We start from the raw sequence: 21,663 nt of genomic DNA on the forward strand, positions 1-21,663 counted from the left end.
GGGCTGCAGGCACACATCACTATGGCCAACTTTTATTTGGATGCTGGGGATCTGAAAGGGAGAAAATGAAAAGCTAATGTGCACTATAAAAAATGGGAGAACAACATGAAGAGACATTTCACAGAAGCAGACATACATAAACACAGCACGTGCTCAAATAAATGGTCTCAAAGCACAAATTAAAACCACAAGGAAACATTGCTGCTTCCCTAGGAAAAATGACTAAAATGTAACCGATGGTAACACCCATGGCTGCCAAGGTTATAGGGAACTCATACATTATTCATGAGGATGCACCACAGTTCAGCCAGGCCTGGAGAACAGTTTGGTGGTTTCAGTGAGAACTAAGCCTGGAACTCTCATATGAGTCACAAGTTATTCTCCTAGTCATTTATTCCTGAAATTAAGACTAAAGTTTAACTCAAAATCTCACAAAGCAACTCTGTTCATTAGAGCCAACGGCTGGAAACAACTCAGATACCGTTTGGTTGGGGAATGATCAAGCAAACTGGGGTATGTCCACATCATGGACATCTACTCAGCAGTGAAAAGGGTCATACCTGGTGATACATGCTGCAAAATGTCAGACCCTCTGGATGGATCATTATGCAAAGTGTAAAGAGTTATCTCAAAAAGGTACCTGCTACATGATTCTGTGTTTAGACAACATCATAGGATTGACAGCAGATGGGGGGAATTCCTGGTTTCAGGAGCTGAAGGGGGTAGGGGTGGGACAGCACACAGACTGTGACTGTGAAGGGCAACAGAGGGCCCCTTGTGGTGATGGACAATGCTCTATTTTAACTATTGTTGGCACTGTCCAGTTAGTGATATTGTACCTCAGTTTCACAAGATTTTGCTTTTATAGAAAACCAGAAACGTGTGTTTAGGAGATCTCACTTTTGTATTTCTTACAACTGCATATGAACCAAGACATTTTGAAAAGTAGTATTAGGGTTCAAAGTGTAGCACAGTGGTTCAGCTAATGGACCAGCATTTGTAAAGTTGCAGGTTCAATCCTCAGACAGCTCATATTTTATGATCTCCCCATTTCTGTCCAGCCCCCTTTTGAGATGGCAAGATGACAGAGAGACGACTCTGTATTAACTTAGAGTCCTTATTTGTTCACATCTGAATTTTGGGAAGCCTAGCTGGATACCGGTCTTACATACAGTGCCATCTCCTATACTGCTGACTGTTCAGAGTGGTTTTTAGCTAACTCTCCATCCAAGGCTCTGCTGCATCCTCCTGGATGTCAGGGTCAGTGGTACCTTCATCCTCAGACACCCCCATATAGTTCTTCCTCACTATGGCTGTAGAAGCCTCTGGATGCCAATGGGCACCTGCATCACAGCATTTCAGGGGTAGGAAGCCTTGAGTCCTCAGGACCCCTTTACTAAAAGGTGTGTTCTTTAATTGGCAACTACAAAGATAGCAAGGGTCCATACCAGGTCCCCACTGGGTGTTTGAGCACCCTTGGTTCCTTTCAGATTCTCTGTGCCCCAATTTTATCTTCTCAAAGGCAGAAAGAGCTCGTGGCCATGGATGCGTTTTTCCAGGGCTTCTCTTCTTAGCCTCTCAGTTTCCCAGCACTCGCCTGGCTCATCTGTGGTCAGAGTGGCAGGGAGTATGAATGGTACTCACACTTGTGATGGCACCTGCCATCTCTCTTCCCTTAACTCATTTTCCCTACCTATTTGTCTTTTCAGCTTGTGGCCCAGGTCCTGGAACATAAAAACATAGGTTTTGTGATGGTGGATTCAAGGAAAGAGGCCAAGCTTGCCAAGAGACTGGGTAAGTTTGAAATTTAAAATCTGTTAGGAAGAAACAAATATATCTTATATAAAAAATGAAGTTGTTTTTTATCTTGCATAGTAACTGGATTATTTTCAAACACATATTAAAAGATAGTACATACACCATTCTGGGTCGGAGTAGAGCTCATTATAAGAGAACCTAGACCTCAACCTAATGGTTTGGCTGGAGTCGAGTAAATTATCTTTGCAGTAGTATCAGGCAGAGAGAACTTCTTGCAGAAACTAATGCTTGGCACTTGAGCCCTTATTGAGAGTTCCCACATCAGCTAGAAGTCCAGCTTTTCCATCTTCGTGCCTCAGTGGCTTCAATGGACTTCCCTAGGAACATTGCTGCAGCAGCCAGGGCAAGCTGCATTTACAGCAGGGTGCGGAGGTCTCAGAGTTCAGGCTGACCCCAGCTGGGAACCTTCAGCCTGGATGGATTTAGGTCAGGGACAGTAGAGAGACAATACACTGGGAGCCTTAATCTCTCATGTCAATATGTCATGATCAAGTGCCCTTTACGACTCCTACTTCGTAATCCCAAGGAGAAAGGGCACAGGGAACCCCTCTGCTTTCCAAATACCACCCCCCAATGGTGTCCATTTAGGTTTTTCTGCATGACCAGTGGAGAATGGCTATTAAAAATAGCAGGAGGTTTTGAAACAGTACCTTTGAAGAAAGGTTAATTGAGTTTGGAGTAGTAAACACAGAAAAAGAAAAGAAGCTTGGTGGTGGCTCAGTGGATATCAGTGGTACATGCAGGTGCATTATCCCAGGTGCATGCTGGGGCATTATCCCAGGTGCATGCAGGTGCATTAGCTCAGTTCCATGCAGGTGCATTAACCTAGCAAATTAAAAGCAATTCTTTCCTATTTTATTTCTTAGAAGACCAGACATTTTTAAAAGATAAAATCTATATTATGGAATACTACTTAAGTTAGACACAAAGAAGAACTCATGCCTATAAAATGGTGGCTTACTGAGAATGGCTGGCATTTCTTTTCTTTTTTGCTAACATAATAAAAATACCTTCTCTGCCCAGAGCATGGAAGTGAAACACGTTCAAGTCTTCCTAGAGTCAAAAACAATTTAATGAGCCCTGCCTTTTTTTCCTAGCAACTCACTGATTCTTGGCCCCCCCCCCCCCCCCCAACCTGCTGCTGTTTTAATGAGTAGGTGATATTTGGGAACATTTTTAGGAAACTTTAAACAAAAATGCTAGAAATATCTAAATCTAGGCAACACAAACTGAGCAAGAGGACTGGCCAAGGGCATGATGGGATTTGGTATGTCTAAATACATTCTTCTCTAAGCTGGCCTTGGAGGGATGAAGCATCTGCCCTTTAGATATTGGATTGTAAGGATGTGGTTGTGTTCTTTGAACCCTCCCCTTCATCCTTATCTCCTCTCCTGGTTGTCTTACTTTGTCTATGGCTAAAGCTGCAGGTGAAGCTCTGACCTTGGGAGTTCATCATTTGAGACAATCCCCCAAGCAGGACCCGACTGATACTTCCTGGGACATATTTTAAGATCAGATGTCACAAAAGTCAAGAATACTCTGGGTGTCCAGTGCTGGGATGTGCTGGGATCTCCTTAGGCGGACCGGACCACGGGACAGCAGGCCATGCCCAACCCTCTTGCTCTTGAGTGTCTTTTGTAATTCATAGGAGAAAGCACTTCCTAGGTAACAGAGTCTGAAAGCAACTAATCTGAAGAATTAAAGATGCTGTGGAGTTGTCGCATCAACCTTGGCTGTTTAATACCAGCCAAAAGGACGCCGTGTCCCAACGAGGTCTGGTTAAAGTACCCTATGCTGTAGCCAGGGTGCTGGGGCAAAAGTGAAGCTGTGATCTGCCCTCCCAGAATCCGCCAGTGACCTCAGTGAAGAGGCGTGTGACTCAGAAGGGCTGTCTCTCTGCATGTCCAGGCTTTGTGCAAGAGGCTGGGCTCTGGAGACGATGGCACCCCTATCGTGAGACATTGTCTTATTAGAGCAAGCAGCAGCAAGCAACGGGAGCAGGAGGGAGACATCAGATGAAAATGAGCCCGAAGCCAGAACCTGAAGGAGTCACCAAGATGGAGTCAGGGATGGAGGCCACTCTGAGTTTAGAGAAAAGGAAAGAGGTGTAAAGCCCCACTCTATGCCTCTTGTTAAACACCCTTTCATAACAGCATGCAGCCCAGAAGGGAGGAGAGTGTCTCAGGGATGAGGAGCCCTGGCCACGGTGGGTGGAGAGGTAGGGCTGAGGTTAGCTGACTAAGGGACTTGAAGCCAGAGTAAGGCGACAGGTAGACGGAGAGCGTTATTACAGTGGAACTCAAGCAGTAGCAGAATAAAGAGCAGCTTTTGAATTCAATGCCGACCCTGACAGACTGACCTGCCTGGTAGTTCCACTGATCCTGGATCCTGACCTGACCGCCACTCAGGGCCTAATGAAGTTAAGATTTTTCTGCACCTGACTGACTTTGGCCCCTTGTTCCTTGTAGGCTTCAGTGAAGAAGGAAGCCTGTACGTTCTGAAGGGTGATCGCACCATTGAGTTTGACGGGGAGTTTGCAGCGGATGTCTTGGTGGAATTTCTCTTGGATGTAAGTATTAACAAGTGGCTTTGTGCGCAGCTGTCCCAGATAGGAGGGGCTGTAGCTCTGATTTAAAAAGAGAGGAGCCAGAGAGCCTGGCGTGACCTAAGACATTTATCAGGCTTCCTAAAGAGAGAGGAGATATGAACAGCACTTGTGTTATAGTGCAATCTTTTCTAGAAAGCAGGCCCTTAAGTCACCACAGAAGTTGTTATAAGTGACCTAAGGGTAGCGTGTGTGTTTGTGCGTGTGTGTGTGTGTGTGTGTGTGTGTGTGTGTGTGTGTTAGAACATGGTATTCTCTTTCCCGTTACATGCTGATACCCACTGGCATTCCCTTGACATTGGTACAGCGACATTGAGAGAGAGCCAGGGAAAGGTAGGAAAGAGGGGTGGAATAGTCACCAGAGATGGAAGTAGGGACCCACGGGCTCAGTCTCCCCAAGTCATCTTCTGACTGTATAAAGGAGAGACCATCTGTTGGTGAGATGGCTCAGAAGACAAAGGCACTTCCTGTCCAGCCTGGTGACCTGCATCCAATCCCTTGGTTCCACAGGGTGGAAGAGAGAAGCAAATCTCACAACTTGTTTTCTAACACTCTCCATCAATGCTCCCAGCCCCCAATGCGCCCCCCCCCCCCGCCCCGTCACTGCTGCACATGTGTGTGTGTGCACACACAATGGCATGCATACACCCTTTTACACAAAATAAGCAAATGTTAAAACAAACAAACAAAGACAGAGCTAAGGAACACCCAGGGGTCACCCTCCCCCACCACAAAAGTGTCACTTTCAGCCATGGAGATGTCACATCCTCAAATCCGTAAGTTCTAACAGAGGAAAAAACCCACTATATTTTGGCCATGTATAAAGTCACACTTCTGGTCATAGCTACGAGGCTAAAGGCTTTGGATAGAGAAATAACCCAATCCTGCCAGGAATGGTGATCTACCTGTTACCCTGGCACTGGAGAGGCTGAGGCAGGAGGATTGTAGATGAGACACCAGTCTGGGTGGGGTAGCCGGGGCTCTGTGGGGTGACTCTGTCCCTAAAATAAACAGCAACAATAACACAAAGAACTCACAGCTGATCACCCACACTGGCAATTCTCCAGTAGACACCAAACAAGTCTATCGATTTCTCTCTATACCCTCAAAAGCCAGAGAAGAAAAGAAAGAGACTGTCAACTATAGTGTCCACAGTGTCTGCTTGACTATCTTATTGACGCCCACCTAGAAGTCCTAGGGAATATTCAAGAGAAACAACATTGTAGTTGAGGCCAGCCTGGCACCATTCCAAGCTAACCAGGTGAGAGCCAGCTCCTGAAAGTAAGACTCTACATGCTTTAAACAATTAATTGTGTGATTGTCCCACAGCAGTAGCAAACCAGAGTTAGGGGCAATTTTTAGATTTACCTAACTGGGATTCCATCTCTGCAAACCACAGATAGTTCTGTTCTCAGTACGTAGTCTGTCTTAAGATTATTACTGCTGCAATGAAACATCATGACCAAAACAACTTGGGGAGGAGAAGGGTTGTTTGTTTGTTTGTTTGTTTACATCACAGTTCATGGGAAACCAAAGCAGAAACTGAAGCAGGGTAGGAACCTGGAAGCAGGAACTAATACAGATGCTATGGAGGATGCTGCTGACTGACTTGCTCCTCATGGCTTGCTCAGCCTGCTTTCTTATAGAACCTAGAACTACCAATACAGAGATGTCACCATCCATGATGGTCTGGGCCCTCATCCATCAATCACTAATTAAGAAAAGGTTCTACAGGCTTGCCTGTAGCCTGATCTTATGGAGCCAAGTGGTTCCTTCCTCTCATAATCATAGCTTGCTCAAGTTGACACAAAACTAGGGTAGCACACGGCCTTTGTCTTCAAGGTGGGTGTTTCGAGGTTGATGATGAGATGAGCCATATCAGGACCCTGCTTATCACACATCCTTACTCATATCCACGGAGAGAAGAAAACCTGTCCCCATCATTTTCTTAAGAGTAAAGAATCATTTTCTCAAGGCCTTTTGCAAACTTAGCCAGAAGAAGGCCTCTGTCCCATTCTTGAAATGCTATAGAATTAACAACTTAACTAATGAAAATGACAAAAAATGTTTTGTTTCTAAGACTCTAGGGAAGAAATTGGAGAGCATTAGGCTCATGAGTTTGGGCACAAAAGGGCACATACCATACATTGATCAGTGTGATGAACACTTGGGGGAAACTATTTATTTGTTTATTTATTTATTTATTTATTTATTTAAAGAGGATTTGCTTTGGCTCTCGGTTTTGGAGGTTTCAGCCCAAAGTCGGCTGAATTGATCATATTGGGCCTGCGAAAAGGCAGAAATCAGGTTGGCACTGACACAGGGCTGAGGCTGCTTGACTCCTGCTGGCCAGAAAGCGGAGAGAGGGGGTGGGGCAGGCTCTGGGGACCAGATTCAGCCTTCAGGGCATGTCCTCCATGACCTACTTTCTCCCCTCCTAATTCTTATCAGGACCCAACAGCATCCGCTTCATCAGAGTTTAACTCCATGAGTCATCAGAGGCTTCACACTCTAACTACAGCCCAGTGAGGGAAGCCTGAGGTGTGGACCAAGCCTTCAACACTTGAGCCTTGTGACAGACACATCATATTCAAAACACAGGACATGCTTTTACTTACATGTAGAAGCTAAATAATCCAGTGCCTTTTTAAAAGAAACAAACGTAGAGAGCCTACATAATGCTGGTTATCAGGCATGTCAGGCATGGGGTCGAACATGAGAAGATTGTGATCCGAGTCTAAGCAGGCAGGAAGAGTAAGTCTGGAAGTATAGGGTGCACAGTGTGGTCAGAATAGCAAATACAAACCTACATCCAGAATTGCTAAGAGGATACACAAATATTCTAACCACACAAACGATAAGTAAGTATTTGAGGTAATGGATGTTAATTGGCTTCATCTGATTATTTCACAGTTTATTCATAATTCTTAGCACTTCATGTTTCAGGAACACAAACAGTTATGAGCTGAGGTTGAATCTCCAAAACCTTCATAAAAAGCCTGTCATGTCTTCTTGTACCTGAAACCCAGCACTAGAAAAAATTGACAGGCAGTCCTGAGAGATGCCTGGCCAGTAGCCTAGCCAAAAAGGCAATCTCCCAGTCCAGTGAGATAGCCTGTCTCTAGGCAAGAGAATGATAGAGGAAGACACTGATATGTGCTCTGCACATCTGAACACATGGTTCTCTCACACACATGCACACTACACAGTCTCTCAGATTCTATATCTCTTATATGTTTGTATGTATGTACGTTTGTATGTACGTATGTATGTATGTATGTATGTATAGTTATAATTGTCCATTTATAACTTAAGATACAATCTAAAATAATGTAACTGGCAAGAGGAATATAATAGCCCCTAGGACAACCACCCCAAGTTAGGACCAAGTCTTCCTGGGGGCACTGTGGTGGCCATGCACACTGGAGCAGGCTGGGATGGGTGTGCTCAAGACCTTTGCCTTTGTGTCTGCATACACAATCACACATACATAATCCCGCATACAATGATGTATACAATTACACACACACACACACACATACACACACACACCTTCAAGGCTGGATGAAGAACATGGCCTGACTTCAATGTTCTTTCTGTCTCACTGTCTATCTTCTACAATTTGTGTACATGTGTCCTTTCCCTCCAAAGTGCTCTATCTTCCTACTGGGGAGAGATGATTTCTCTGGTTTAAACATCTTCATCTCTTTGTGTGTGTGCCTGTGCGTGTGTATGTGTGTGTATGATTTCAGCTCATTGAAGACCCAGTGGAGATTGTGAATAACAAGCTGGAAGTCCAAGCCTTTGAGCGCATCGAGGACCAGATCAAGCTCCTTGGTTTTTTCAAGAATGAGGACTCAGAATGTAAGTTGTCTGTCAACACAAGCCTGTGGGTCTGAGGGCTAGCTCCTAACAAGGTGTTCCAGGCTACCAACAGAGGGTGTGGCTTTAATATCTCTTTTGCTGGATTTCTTCCAGTTGCCTGTGCAAAGGGACACATGCAGAAATCGTGCAAAATAGACCATTATGGTTAGGCCATGTTCTTTAGCCCTGAATCAATCTCTCTCTCTCTCTCTCTCTCTCTCTCTCTCTCTCTCTCTCTGTATGTGTATGTGCTTGTGCATGTGATTGTGGATTGTATATGTGAATGTGTGTTATTGTATGTGTCATTATGTGTGCATGTGAGTGTATGTGTGTTACACGTGTTAGTGTGTGTAAGCATGTATGTGTTATTATGTGTATGTATTCTACTGAATAAATAAATGCCTTCTGCTTTCCTCCACTCTTCCTCCTGTCTATCTCCCCATCAATCTCTTCTGTGAAATGGACACACAGTGACTGTCTCCCTGATGTTGCCAGTTCCTATGGTCACCAGCTGAAGAATTCCCCTGTTAGCTGGAGAGGATTAAATGAACTTTGGGTGGGAATGGTCTCAGTAGTTGCTAGAGAATATGGAAAATAGCTGGCCGAGCTCAGAGCTGGCCATCAGTCTATGCTTATGATGCCATATGTATTTTGGTTCTCTCTCTCTCTCTCTCTCTCTCTCTCTCTCTCTCTCTCTCTCTCTGTGTATGTTTCCATGTATGTGTGTGCACATGTGTACATGTGCAGGTATACATGTGTGTGTTCATGTAGATGTGGGTGCTTGTGTGCATTACGTATACATGTGTGTGTGTGTGCGCGCGCGCGTGCACACACACGCGCGCTTGTACTTATGTAGGTGTGGGTGCAGCAGAGAACAGATTTTATTATTATTTTTAATTTTTTTTAAGAAACCAAGTCTTTCACCAGCCTGGGACATGCCAAGTAGGGGCCACCAACCTCAGGACTCCACTTGTGTCTGCTTCCCCTGCACCAAGAGGACAAGTACCCATGGCTGTGCTTGGTTTTATTATGTGGGTTCTGGGGACTGAACCTCAGACTCAAGTCCTGAAGTTTATCAGGTAGACACTTAAATAACTGAGATATTTGCCCAAACCTGTGACTCTTAAAAAGCAGGACCCTTTCCAGGCTCAGGCTCTTGACATTAGTGTTTGTCTTTTCAACATGGGCATTGCCTGATCTGGCCTTAATCTAAAACAATCTACGGTCGAATCTTATACAAGTCTGTTGAATTCAGGAGTGATATGAAATTCAATGAAACTGAAGAAGTCAATCCACTGAAGAGTAAACATAGGCTCAGCATTGCAGGGTTACAGAACTTCTAACAAGTCCCACCACTCTCCTCCTGAAATGGAAGGCCTGACTCCAGACACTTCATGCGGTGTAGTAAGCACAGTATTCTCACTTGGGTGTGGTTTCATTCTTCCGTGACAAATTTGGATACATGTTTGAAACCAGAGTCAAGTATAGGCTTGGTTTAATTAAAATAATCTTCTCAGAAGATCAGGATTTAAAAGTAACCCCTTTTTTAGTCTTCGAAAATTTTATAGATGTACACAATGTATTTTTCATCCCTCACTGCCCCCCTGAATCCCTGCCAGGCCCCCCGAATCATATCTCATGTTATCAAACTGGCTTCTAAATATGTATATTTACAGAACATTGTGGCACAGTATTTAATCCCATCACTTGAGATGCAGAGGCAGGTTGGATCTCTATGAGTTTGGGGCCAGCCTAGTCTACTTAGTGAGTTCCAAGACAAGTCAAGTATATATAGTGAGACCCTGTTTCAACAAACAAATCAACCCAAAACAAAAGCAAACAAACAACATAAATCTGAGAAGCTCCCAGATCTGGTCTGGTCAAAGCTTCTTATTGCAGTAGGTAAGTTCAGAGAATAAGAGTGAGTGTTCAGTGTAGACAAGGCACCTCTATGAGTTTTCAGTGTAGATGGGACATCTCTGTCAACCCCTGTCCCCTTCTGCTAGTGCTGGTCTGCATAGGTCCGTGTGCTGAGGTATAGCTGGCAGCTAGGAGACAAGTTGGGACCACTAAGCAGGAAGTGGCTGCGGTCAAGTGCAAGCACCCAGCTGGTTGGGCTGGGTGGAGGTCCAGCTTCGGGAGAGAAAGCTCTCCCCTGGAGTGAGTGTTGCAGCTCAATAAGACAGGCACTCTCAGAGGATCTTTAGTGAAATAACTCATATACTTTATTCCTTATGGATAGGACCTTATAAACATTTGGTGGTGGGTTGAGAGCTAGAGGCAGGTCCTTTCTATTGACTTGGTCTGGGATGTTAAGGATGCCTCATCTGCATGTGAAAGGACTTCAGACTGTCCCTAAGTGACTAAATGCCACAGTCCTCTCAGTGGGGTGTCATGGTCACATGGTCCAGGGCAGGAACCTGGTTGGGAGTAAATTAAAATACCTACCATTTTCAGTTATGAGAGTTGTCAGTGTTCCTGAATCTGCTGGACCTTACTTTACCAGTTTTCTGTCTGATGGCACGGTCCACTGCCCTCTACCACAGGGCTTGGGAGCATGCTGGGAAAGGGGGCAGACAATGTATGATCTGGAGGGTGGAGAGGAAGGCTATGAAACTAAACTGCTTTTAAAAAGGGAAAGCAAACATAAGAAAACTAGAAAAAAAATAAGCAAACATAAGAAAACTAGGAGCCCTCCTTTGGAGAAGCTTAAAGTACTTTACTGGGCAGTGTTTTTCTCCTAGTTGTAAACACAGTGTGGTAAGTTTTCTTCCTACCTAGGGCTCATCTATGCAGAAACTGTGAGTTCATCAGGTGCAATTTTAACTTCATGCACTTGGGTGAAAGAAGGGTTTTTTTTTTTGGGGGGGGGGTGTCCATATTTTTTTCTTCTTCTTTTTCTTCAGTTTCCTGCTTTCTGTCCACAAACCTGTGGTGGAAAGAGGCTCTTCTTGAGTCACCAAACACCAGTCAATTTCAACTCCAACTATTTTTTAAATGGTATTAAATAGCTGTCTAACACCATTCTCTTTAAGTGAGCAGTTTGCCTCTTGCAAACGTTTCTCTCTTCCCTTCTAGATTACAAAGCGTTCCAAGAGGCAGCTGAACACTTCCAGCCTTACATCAAGTTCTTTGCCACCTTTGACAAGGGGGTAAGTACCCATGAAAACCCCATTAGAACACGTTCGGAGGCGCGGGCAATCAAGGAGTGAACTTCACCATCCTTCTTAGCCTCTTTGTCAGGAAGTGTTAGAGGATGCCGGGAAAACGCTTCTGAGAATACAGTCCCTGTCTTCCAGCCCAAAATCCAAAAGGAAGGGCTAATGATTCCAATGTAATCTAAAGTCGAAGGAAGTTGCCCTGATTGGTTGAGGTTTAGAATCGATAGGAAGAGGGTGAGAAAGATCATCTCTTAAGTACTTACTATGGGCAGGGACCAATCCTATCCTCTCAAAGACCCATCAAAAGAGGGCTAGGTATTCTCACTGTATAGAGGGAATAACCAAAATAAGGAGTTCAGATGCATTCAAATGAAGTCACATAGTCAGCTACTGGTAAGACTGGGTATAGTCTGAGTCCCGACTGACATGAAAGACTGTTCTGTACAGCTGTGCTCAGAGAAGGAAGCTTCAGGTAGTGTGTGTGTCTGGAGCTTGGCCATGCAGTATATGTCAGCCAGCTATAAGAACTGCTGTCAGTAAAAAGACATCTAGACCCGGGAGGAGGTGTCTAGACAGGATATTAGGCAAGGAAGAGTGCTGAAGCCCGAATTGGAGATTCATCATGGCCTCTGGTTTTGCTGAGCCAGAGGTGACTATGAGATTGTAGGGTAAGAGATTTAAGGTCTAGGGATGTAGCTCAGTTGGTATAGCACTTGCCCAAAATGAACCAAGCCCTAGGTTTGATCTCCAACACTGCAGAAGCATTGTACTGACAGTTATCCTCAGCTACACATCGAGTTCAGGCAGCATGGGCACTTGAGACCCTATGGCAAAGAAAAGAACTGATCTAATAGAATCAGCCCAGGTGATCATAGACAGAGAAGCAGTTAAAGGAAGTGTAGAGCTGGAGAGATGGCCCAGCAATTAAGAGCACTGGCCAATTTTCCAAAGGACCCAGGTTCAAGTCCTAGCACCCATAAAGTGCATCACAATTGTCTGTAACTCCAGTTCCAGGGGCTTCTGATGCCCTCTTCTGGCCTCTCCAGGAATCAGGCTCAGAAGTGATGTACAAAACATTTAGCATCTTTACACATGTGATGGCTTGTATATGTTCAGCCCAGGGTGTGGCACTATTAGAAGGTGTGGCTTTGTTAGAGTAGGTGTGGCCTTGTTGGAGTAAGTGTGTTACTGTGGGTGTGGGCTTTAATACTCTCATCTTAACTGCCTAGAAGTCAGTATTCTGCTAGCAACCTTCAGACAAAGATGTAGAACTTTCAGCTCATCCTGCACCATACCTGTCTGGATGCTGCCATGCTTTCACCTTGATAATAGTGGACTGAACCTCTGAACCTATAAGTCAGCCCCAAATATATGCTGTCCTTTTAAAGAGTTGTCTTGGTCATGGGGTCTGTTCACAACAGTAAAATCCTAACTAAGACAAAACATGAAATCAATAAAATGATATATACACATAATAAACTTTCTTCAGTCATAAAGAAGTGTGAAGTTAAGTTCTTTGCAGGAAAATAAGACACAATTGGCAATCATCACATGAAGTGAATGGGGTCAGTCTAAAAAACACGGTTATCACGTTTTCTCTAATGCACGAGTTCTATATTTTATGTAGATATAGAAAGACCTGTAGTACACTTGACATGAAATAGAGGCTGAAAACAGAAGGGAATGCAGGGAGAGGCATTGAAAGGCGGGGAGGGGGTCAGTGAAGTATGGAGAGATTATACAGATGCATCACGGTGGCCTCATGCAACCCAATGTAATCTTAAAAAAATGTAAAAAGAGGGTTCATCTGAAGGGATGGAAGCAAGAACACTTTGTAGGTAGGTGGGCTTAGCTAATCACCAGGGCCCTGGTCTTCCAAGGGACATGCTTTTCCCAGTTCAGTTTAGTATTTGTTTGTAACTTCCAGTACACCCAGAGTGTGATTCTGTGTCTGTGGCTATGAAGAAGGAGAGGCCAGGGAACCTCCCAAGCTGCTTTACTAATAATTAAAATAGCGTCGGAAGTGTGACTGTGCATGGAGCCTTGTGTGGATACCTTTGGAAAGTAGAAAGGTCGTCTCTGCACCTCCCCATAAAACACAGAATGGGGACCAGTCTAATGCCACCTGGGACTTGAGCCATTCCTGCAGACTGTGATGCTCAGTGGGAGGTGGTGGGATTTAGAAGGCACGGCTGCAGCCTCAATAATGTCCAGCAGGGGGCAAAAGAGCTGAAGACCAGAAAAAAAATAATAAAATGGGAAGCAGAAGACAGTCCTGTTTGCAAAAAGGGCATTTGACCACCAATCAAGAGGAAAATCCCCAAATAATTGAAGATTGCAAATCTAAGCTTTAAAAAAAGACTTGAAGCTATCGAGGACATTGAAAGGCCTGGGAGAAGCCTCTGTTAGGAACACAGTTTGGGTCCAGTTTTTCACACATCGAGAAAACATTCAACCCAGTGGTTTTTCTTTCATGGATTTAACAGATTCATCTATTCATTTAACAAGTAACTTCTTGGCTCCCAAAACACAACAGCATCAATCAAGACATGCAATTGGCCTTGTAAAATTTAGAGTTTAATGTGAGAGAAAAAAATGGAAGAGCAGAAAATTAATAAAAACCCAGTAACAAATCAAGAGGTGAATTGTAAAGAGGACATGGTTGCTGGTATAGATTTGAAAGTCAATAGTTCTCAACTGCAATCAATTGATTTTCGTTCCTCTAGTGAGCTTTTAAAAGTCTTGGTGTGGGCCAACGAGATGGCTCAGCTGTAAAGGTGCTTGCTGTCGAGCCTGTGAACCTGGGATCAATCCTGGGGACCCACACAGTGGACAGAAGAACTAATTCTTATAAGTTGTCCTCTGACCTCCATATATACCCATTTCGCATACACACACACACACCCAAACATGCATACACACAAATAAATATGATAAAGAAATTAAAAGAAAAAACCCCTAATCTATGGGATTAGTCTAGGAAATTTGGGCTTTTTGTTTGTTTTTTGAGTTGTGACAAGACACAGGAATCTGAATTAGCTTTTTATTTTTTTAGTGTGTGTGTGTGTGTGTGTGTGTGTGTGTGTGTGTGTGTGTGTGTGTATGAGAGAGAGAGAGAGAAAGAGAGAGAGAGAGAGAGAGAGAGAGAGAGAGAGAGGCAGAGAGAGAAGAGAAACCCACAGACATCCAAGGCATCAGACCCCTTGGACCTGGTGTTACAGGCGCTGTGAGCCTGCTAACACGGGTGCTGGGAACAGATCCAGTCCTCTGCAGGGGCAGCACATGCTCTTAACTGCTGAGCAATCTTTTTAGCTCTAGGAATGGAAAGTTTAAAACAAAACCAAACAAACCTAAACTCTTCCCAGGAAACTTGTCAGGACCCACACAGATCCCTGTGGTATACATAGCTCAGACTACCCTAAAGCTCAACCCCTGTGAAGAGGCAGTGGGAGCAAGAGACTGGAATCTACTTTTGCAGCCAGCAGCCTGAGAGTGTCCGCTCTAACCGGCTCTAACCATCTTCAACCACCCTGGCCTGCACTTCTCCTTCTGCCAGAGGAGCAGTGAAATGAAAACTTAATCAGTTCTGAATCACACCGGAGCCCGAAGGAGCTGACAGAGAGGACAGATGTGGAGAAAGCCCAAGTTCCTGCTCAGTTGATTCTTCATTGACGACCACAGACCTAGCCTGTTAAAATGCAGCAAAGTCATGACTCAAAACCTCTGTGTGTATGAATGCCAGGGAAACGCTGATTGTCCTTGGTAGCTGGCTTGAAAGTTCTCAAATTTTATTCCAACTAAAGGAAAAACAGAAAAGTATGGGCAGTTTTCTGTTCTGTGGAACTGTCTGGTATCCGAGAGCACATGAATCATTAAGTAATTGCAACACCCATGAGCCAGGTTTTGCTAGAGTCTTGCCGTGGACACAGAATACCCAACTAAAAACATACCAACAAACAGAACCAATCCACAGCCTGTCTGTCCACTCTCCTTCAGTCCTTGCTATCTAAGATGCAAGTATACACAGCTGGAAGAAAAGGAAGTACAAGGAAAGGGCGTTCCATGGAGAGAGAGGGAGGGAGGGAGGGAGGGAGGGAGGGAGGGAGGGAGGGAGGGAGGGAGGGAGGGAGGGAAGACCCAAGAGACTGTTGGAGATCTTTACTTAGGCTCTTTCAGTCTACAACCCAAGGCCTCAACCATCCAATTTTACACGCACAGACTTAGCATGGCAGACCCTGGCAGTGGCATCCAGGGACGAGAGACGCCATGCACAGGGATATGCGCACAGACAGGCAAGCACATGCTGCTTGACACGTGGTTCTGGACAGCTCTCTCCCTTAGGAGGCCATAGTTACTTTCCCTGACTTGGGATGGATTAACAAGAAAAAAACGATCCTGTTAGTTAGAGTGTCTGCTGCCAGTGCAGTGTTTATAGAACATCTGCAGACTTCTTTCTTTGCATAGTCAAGGACAAGGGAATTCTCAAAAGAAAAAGGATGCTTGGAACATGAGAAACTAGAGAGAGAGAGAGAGAGAGTGGCCCTGCACATCTCTCCATATATGATTCTGATGAATCGCTCACCTAAGTTGTTCTTTGTATGTAGAACAGAGCAGAGTCACTGCTCTGACCATGTCCAATCAAAGTGAGCATCACACAGTCTAAGCTGTGGCCAGCACATAGCAAACAGGCCATGTGCCTGACAGTACTACAGTCTTTGTTCATATGAATCATTTCTCATTCCCTGGAAGCCTGTTCTTAGAAGGGAGTGAGTGAGGGTGTGAACTCAGAGAGCAGAGTCTTGTCATTTTCAAGCTTGTTGTACCAGAGGTGGGTGTACAAAAGATTGTGTCAATACTGGCCCTGGCCTGTGTCTGTCTCATTTGTCTCCCTGTCTCTCTATCTCTCACACTTTGTGCTGGGGACTGAACCTCACACATGTCAGATAAAGTAGGTCTTTACTACCAAACTCATTCTCAGTCCACTTTTTAACTTTTTATCTTAAGATAAGATCTTCATAAATGAAACTAGCCTTGAACTCATTCTAGTTTAAACTAGAATGAGTTAAATGTCAGATTTATGATCCTCCTGCCTCAGCCCCTCTCATGGGGCTGGGGTTATGGGCTTCCACCAAGGCCCAGCCTGACTACAGCTCCGATTGCTTTAACTCCACATAGGAGGTTGGAATTAAAATACATCTTTTGGACTATAGTGATTAATAGCAAGTGATGGTCCTTGTGGATGTGAGTGTTTCCACAGAGTGGGCCTTCTTGTGTAAGAGTTTATATAACACTTATGCCTCCCCTACTAGTCCCAACCCCTGGGTTACTGGGTCACCACACTGTGGTTGCCACCACAAGGTGTCAGCTCCGAGGCAATGCTGTGTGGTTTAAAGGGAGCCATTGTTCCATCCTGTGCTTTCTTGGACCATGGCTCTGAGCTAGAGAAAAGCATTTGGCTTCCCATTGAGCCCTGCACATTCCAGGCCTCTCAAAGCATGTCACAACGAGAGGTCCTGAGCTCAGCAACTTTGCAAGCAAACACAGCAACCATTCTGTCCTGACAACTCATTGGTGTGTGGCCTCTTTAACCAAGAGAGGCAATCTGTCAGGCCCTGGGCACTTTCTTTGAGGTTAGTTATAGTGTGAAACCATTCATCCTGATTTCCTGGGAACAATCCAGAGTCTAGCACTGAAAGTCCCATGTCCCAGGAAGCCTTTCTCTCCTATGCAAAGCATGATGGTTAGTTATTTTTCGGCTGGGAAGTCCTTAGGGCTCAACAAAACACCTAGCAAAGTTGGTACAGAGACTGAACCCTAGTATGTCCCACCCTTCAGATTAATTAGCGATCAGAGGACAGGTGAATGGATTGGCTTTGATTCTGTGAGCCTGTGTGCTCTAATGGGTTTCATCAATTGCCTTTTCCATCCAAACTAGCTCCATTAAAACCACCCAGTGAGCATGTTCTTTTACCGTCTGCTCGCTCCTCCGGCCCTGGCAAACACAGAAGAGGGAAGATAACCATGCACTGACCTTCCCCACTTTTTACTTCAACCACTCCTTGACACTCTTAGGCCCTCATTCTCCATACGAGTCTTTTTTTATTGAGCTTTCGTTGATCAAAGATAACTCCAGCCCATACCGCTACTTCAACATTTAAGTTAAAATTGCCCATAATCTTGCATGTTGTTACCAAAGCACACAAGCACCCTCTCTTGGGTAGATAGGCCACTGCTACTCTGAGCTAGCATTTGAATGAATGATCATCTGATTTCTGCTTCTTACAGGTGGCAAAAAAGTTATCCTTGAAGATGAACGAAGTTGGCTTCTATGAGCCATTTATGGATGAGCCCAATGTCATCCCTAACAAACCTTACACAGAAGAGGAGCTTGTGGAGTTTGTGAAGGAACATCAAAGGTGCTCTAGAGGACATGTGGAGGATGGGGTGGGTGGGTGTCAGGTCCAGGTAATTAATGGGTAAGAGCTTCTCAATGTTGACAATCCAGAGTCACGAAGAGCATCAACCACGTAGACACGTAAGACACCAGGTAGACACCACGTAGACACCATGTAAGACACCACGTAGAACAAAACTGGCCAACGTGGCTTTGTCCATCGTTGAGCAGTCTCAAGGATGTTACCACTTCTGAATAAGGCTCTACACTTGCAGGTAGGGTTAGAGTACCTCCTTCTGGTGCATACCCCTCACCCCACCGCAAGCAAGAGTAAGATACAGATGAAACTCTATACTTTCAGCGACAACTTCCTATATGTGAAACAACATTTCAGGTGCTTTCTGGGAGCAGCTTTGGCTACTCTCCAACCTTATGAAATGGTTATTCTCCCAACATCACAGCCGTGAGATAAGTCTTGAGTAGTTAAGTAATATAACCAGGGACAATTCCTCACACTCTACAGATAACTCCTAGGATAGCGATGTTTGCTAAGACTCAGAGCATGTCTAGCAGGGGATCCACAAACTTTTTCATTGAAGAACCACATAGTAAATATTTACACAGTTCTGGGGGCAAATGGCCTTTGTTGCAGCTGTTCAGCTCTGGGCTTAGATCACATAAGCAGCCTTGCTCATGTGTAAACAGATGGGTGTGGCAAGGTCTAGTTATACAAACAAGAGGCCTTGGCCTGGGCTGGCCCACCAGCTGGAGTCCTCAGCCTCTGCTCTGGAGGGAAGAGCTATCTGGGAATATGGGACATGGTAGTGGGTCCACTGTGTCACCTCTCCTCCCTCCCTATCATGGACAAATGTGTTCAATGGACCTGAAGCACCACGATTCCTACATTTAGACAGTCTTTGATTCCTACACTTAGAGAGTCAGTACTGGGAGGGTTAACATGACATCTATTGTGTTTTTGATGGATGATCCTGGTGACAAAACCTGGCATTCTGTATTTGAGTAACTGTTGTCTGTCCCATTTCCTTGTCGTTTGGCTCTGGGCTTTCAGGGGTGGTCTCTATGTATGAGGAGAGGACACTAGGAAGGTGCTGTCTCCCTTCCTTTTGACCATCCCCATACCCTTGGTGTGCCCTGGATCTAACAAGGCTATGAGTGGGATGACTGGGTTTGGGCCTATCTCTCTCCTGACAGGGCAGGTGGAAAAACTCTGCTTCTTTGTGGGCAGAGATGAAGTCAGGGTTCCTTAGGCTCAAGCAGAGGAGCCATAGTCTCATTTGCATGGGGGGGGGTGCTGAGGCTTAGTTTCTGCTGCGGTGGTCCTTACTCAAGGATGCTCCTCTGTTTTACAGACCCACCCTGCGTCGCTTGCGCCCAGAGGACATGTTTGAAACATGGGTAAGAAAATGGCAAAGTCTTGTGACATGTGTCATTCAAGAAGGGTGTCCCCTGACTATGAAGTCTTTCTGAGTGGGGTGGACATTTGGGAGTGAGGTGTTGGGAACATGGACAGCTTCGTCTTCATATAAAGACCAGGTTTCCATGGATTCAGTATGATCTTCCTGAGTGCTACTTACTAGGTAATATTACTCAAATTTATTTCCCTTAGCCCCTGGCTTCCACTCATGTGCCACCAGTGACTTAGGGGAGCCTAGTGGAAGAAGCCCAAGTCTACAAGGTCACAGAGTTGTGGGTTCAAGTCCAGCATTTGCCATTGAGCACCCTTGTGTCTTTATCTTGCATGTGCTCTTTTTGGCTTTTGTCTACACAGTTAAAGCAGGTTTTTTTTTTTTTTTTTTTTTTTTTTTTTTTTCATAAGGACAAGTGGGATGGAATGTCCAGGGTATAGGAGATGCTTGGTGACTGAATGGTACCTTTTATTTTTTTTAAAAAAAATGGGCAGTTTTTTATTTTCCTTTACACCTTAATTCATACTTCTTGATGACAGCACATGGGGTAAGACTGCTTAGTTGTTCAGAAAGGTCACAGCAATGGTGTTTTCCTGACAGTGTGTAGACTTCGGTAGTGAGTGGAATGACTTGTATAATGTCACTGTCAAACCAACAAGACTGCATTTATGCACCCATCATTTTCAGGATTGTTGGTAACTTAACTTGGGCATACTTTCCCCAAATAACCTTGCCACCTTGTGTCACAAGGCCCAACTCTCTCACATTCACTTCAGTAACTGTACCTTTGGTGATTATATACAACCCAGGGTTGTATATAATGGGGATGATGGATTCTTTTTCACACTGAGTATAGGCAGGCAAAAAGTCGCTTTCAGCTCAGGGTGTGTGACGTGGGCTTGTTTGAAACGTAGACCCATTGGCCTAATGAACCTGTCATATTTAGGTGGTTTTCTTGTAAAACCATCACCAACAAAGCAGACTTTAGTAACCATTCTCTTCCATGCCTTCTGTTTTCTTCTTCCTGTTGAAACAACTTTCAATGCTTCTGTTTCTCCTCAAGCACGAACTTTGGGTAGAGGGACCTCCCATTTTCCTGCCTTTTCTTTTCATTTCTGCTTAATCATGTTGGAAAGTACTTTTGCTCTCGACTGCTCCTCTCTGTCCAGCAGACAGGCAGGGACTGCTCCCTGTGGAGTCTTCTAATCATCCTTCTGCTTGGTGTTTCTCTTTTCATGCATCTTAATTGTCTTTTTCATTTGTATTTTCTCCACATGGCGCTGTTTATCGTAGAGCTTAGCCTTCAGGACAATTTTTTTTTTTTTTTTTTTTTTGCCTTCTTTGAACGTTCATGGCCTCCCGACCTTCTTTCTTTCTCTTTTTCTCATGGTAGTCCAAACGATATCCATATCGTTTGTGGTACAATTCAATATATTCATTTTGTGGCATGATGACAGCCGGAGCAGCTGTCCATGACCTCTCAGGTTCCAAAACTCTCTTAATTTCTGGGTGTCACTGACCCATGAGCCTGGTTTGCTCAGCGAATGATACTTTTTAAAGTGTATCACCTGAAGACAGTAGAAGGTGGTGAAGTTAGCCTCTCCACTAGGCTGGTGTCCTGAACTGTCACAGACTCTGAAGCTTGGAGAGGCACCTTGCTCCCACTGTACCTTCAAGTAGTGTCTATGAATAAGAGCAACCAGGGTTTGTGGGACACTTTCTAGGCCATTGCTGCCACCCTTTCACTTAGACTGACCAGCTCTCCAAAGTGATGTAGGACAAATACTATTTTAGCCCATTTTACACAAAGAAAAACTATCACCATCCTAGGTTAACTACTCAAGGACACATGACTAATAAGCATTGGTTCTTGGGGTGCAAAGCTATCTGGACCCAAGTCTCATGTCTTCTCCAGTATCTCTTCCTAAAATGGCCGTGTCCCCACAGGCTGACACTGTGGTATTGGTGTTTATGTGTGATGATGTAGCAGTCAAATGGAACTTGTAGGAGTTGGTTTCTGTCTTCCACCATGTGGGTACCAAGGACTAAATCAAGTCATCTGTTAAGTGCAAGTGCCTTTACCTGCTGAGCCATCTCACCTGCCCCAGCAGTTTCTTCTGGAGGATTCTTCCCTCTATTGTATTGGAGAATAATTTATAAGACAGGACTAAAGAGCCTTCCATTAGATGCTCCAAGGTAGTGCCACTGCATAAGAGGGCTATATCTTGTTTTCTTTATATCTGTTCATTTGCTCTGAGGAATTTCAATAAATGTGAAGGAAATATAAAAATAAGGACAGTGGTAACATAGATGGTAAGTAGTTGGTAACACTAGTTTATTCTAAGTATGGCTGTATGTTCCATTTTTCACTGAGTAAGAGTTTTATAGACTTGG

At 44.6% G+C, this 21,663-nt stretch overlaps 1 protein-coding gene and 1 pseudogene across 1 annotated transcript in view; one reads left to right on the top strand and one right to left on the bottom strand.

Moving 5' to 3' along the window:
- Window positions 1–21,663, top strand: part of Casq2 (calsequestrin 2) — a 60,807-nt gene that overhangs the window by 21,381 nt on the left and 17,763 nt on the right. Inside the window, exons 2-7 of the mRNA XM_034501372.2 lie at window positions 1,710–1,794; window positions 4,287–4,387; window positions 8,176–8,287; window positions 11,366–11,439; window positions 17,734–17,864; window positions 19,213–19,258. Of these exons, the coding sequence (XP_034357263.1) occupies window positions 1,710–1,794; window positions 4,287–4,387; window positions 8,176–8,287; window positions 11,366–11,439; window positions 17,734–17,864; window positions 19,213–19,258 (549 nt within the window). The remainder of the gene's footprint in view (window positions 1–1,709; window positions 1,795–4,286; window positions 4,388–8,175; window positions 8,288–11,365; window positions 11,440–17,733; window positions 17,865–19,212; window positions 19,259–21,663) is intronic.
- On the bottom strand, window positions 19,916–20,718 carry LOC117707830 (ribosome biogenesis protein NSA2 homolog pseudogene; annotated as a pseudogene).

The sequence above is a fragment of the Arvicanthis niloticus genome, chromosome 4, assembly GCF_011762505.2.
Source record: "Arvicanthis niloticus isolate mArvNil1 chromosome 4, mArvNil1.pat.X, whole genome shotgun sequence".
NCBI classification, from domain to species: Eukaryota; Metazoa; Chordata; class Mammalia; order Rodentia; family Muridae; genus Arvicanthis; species Arvicanthis niloticus.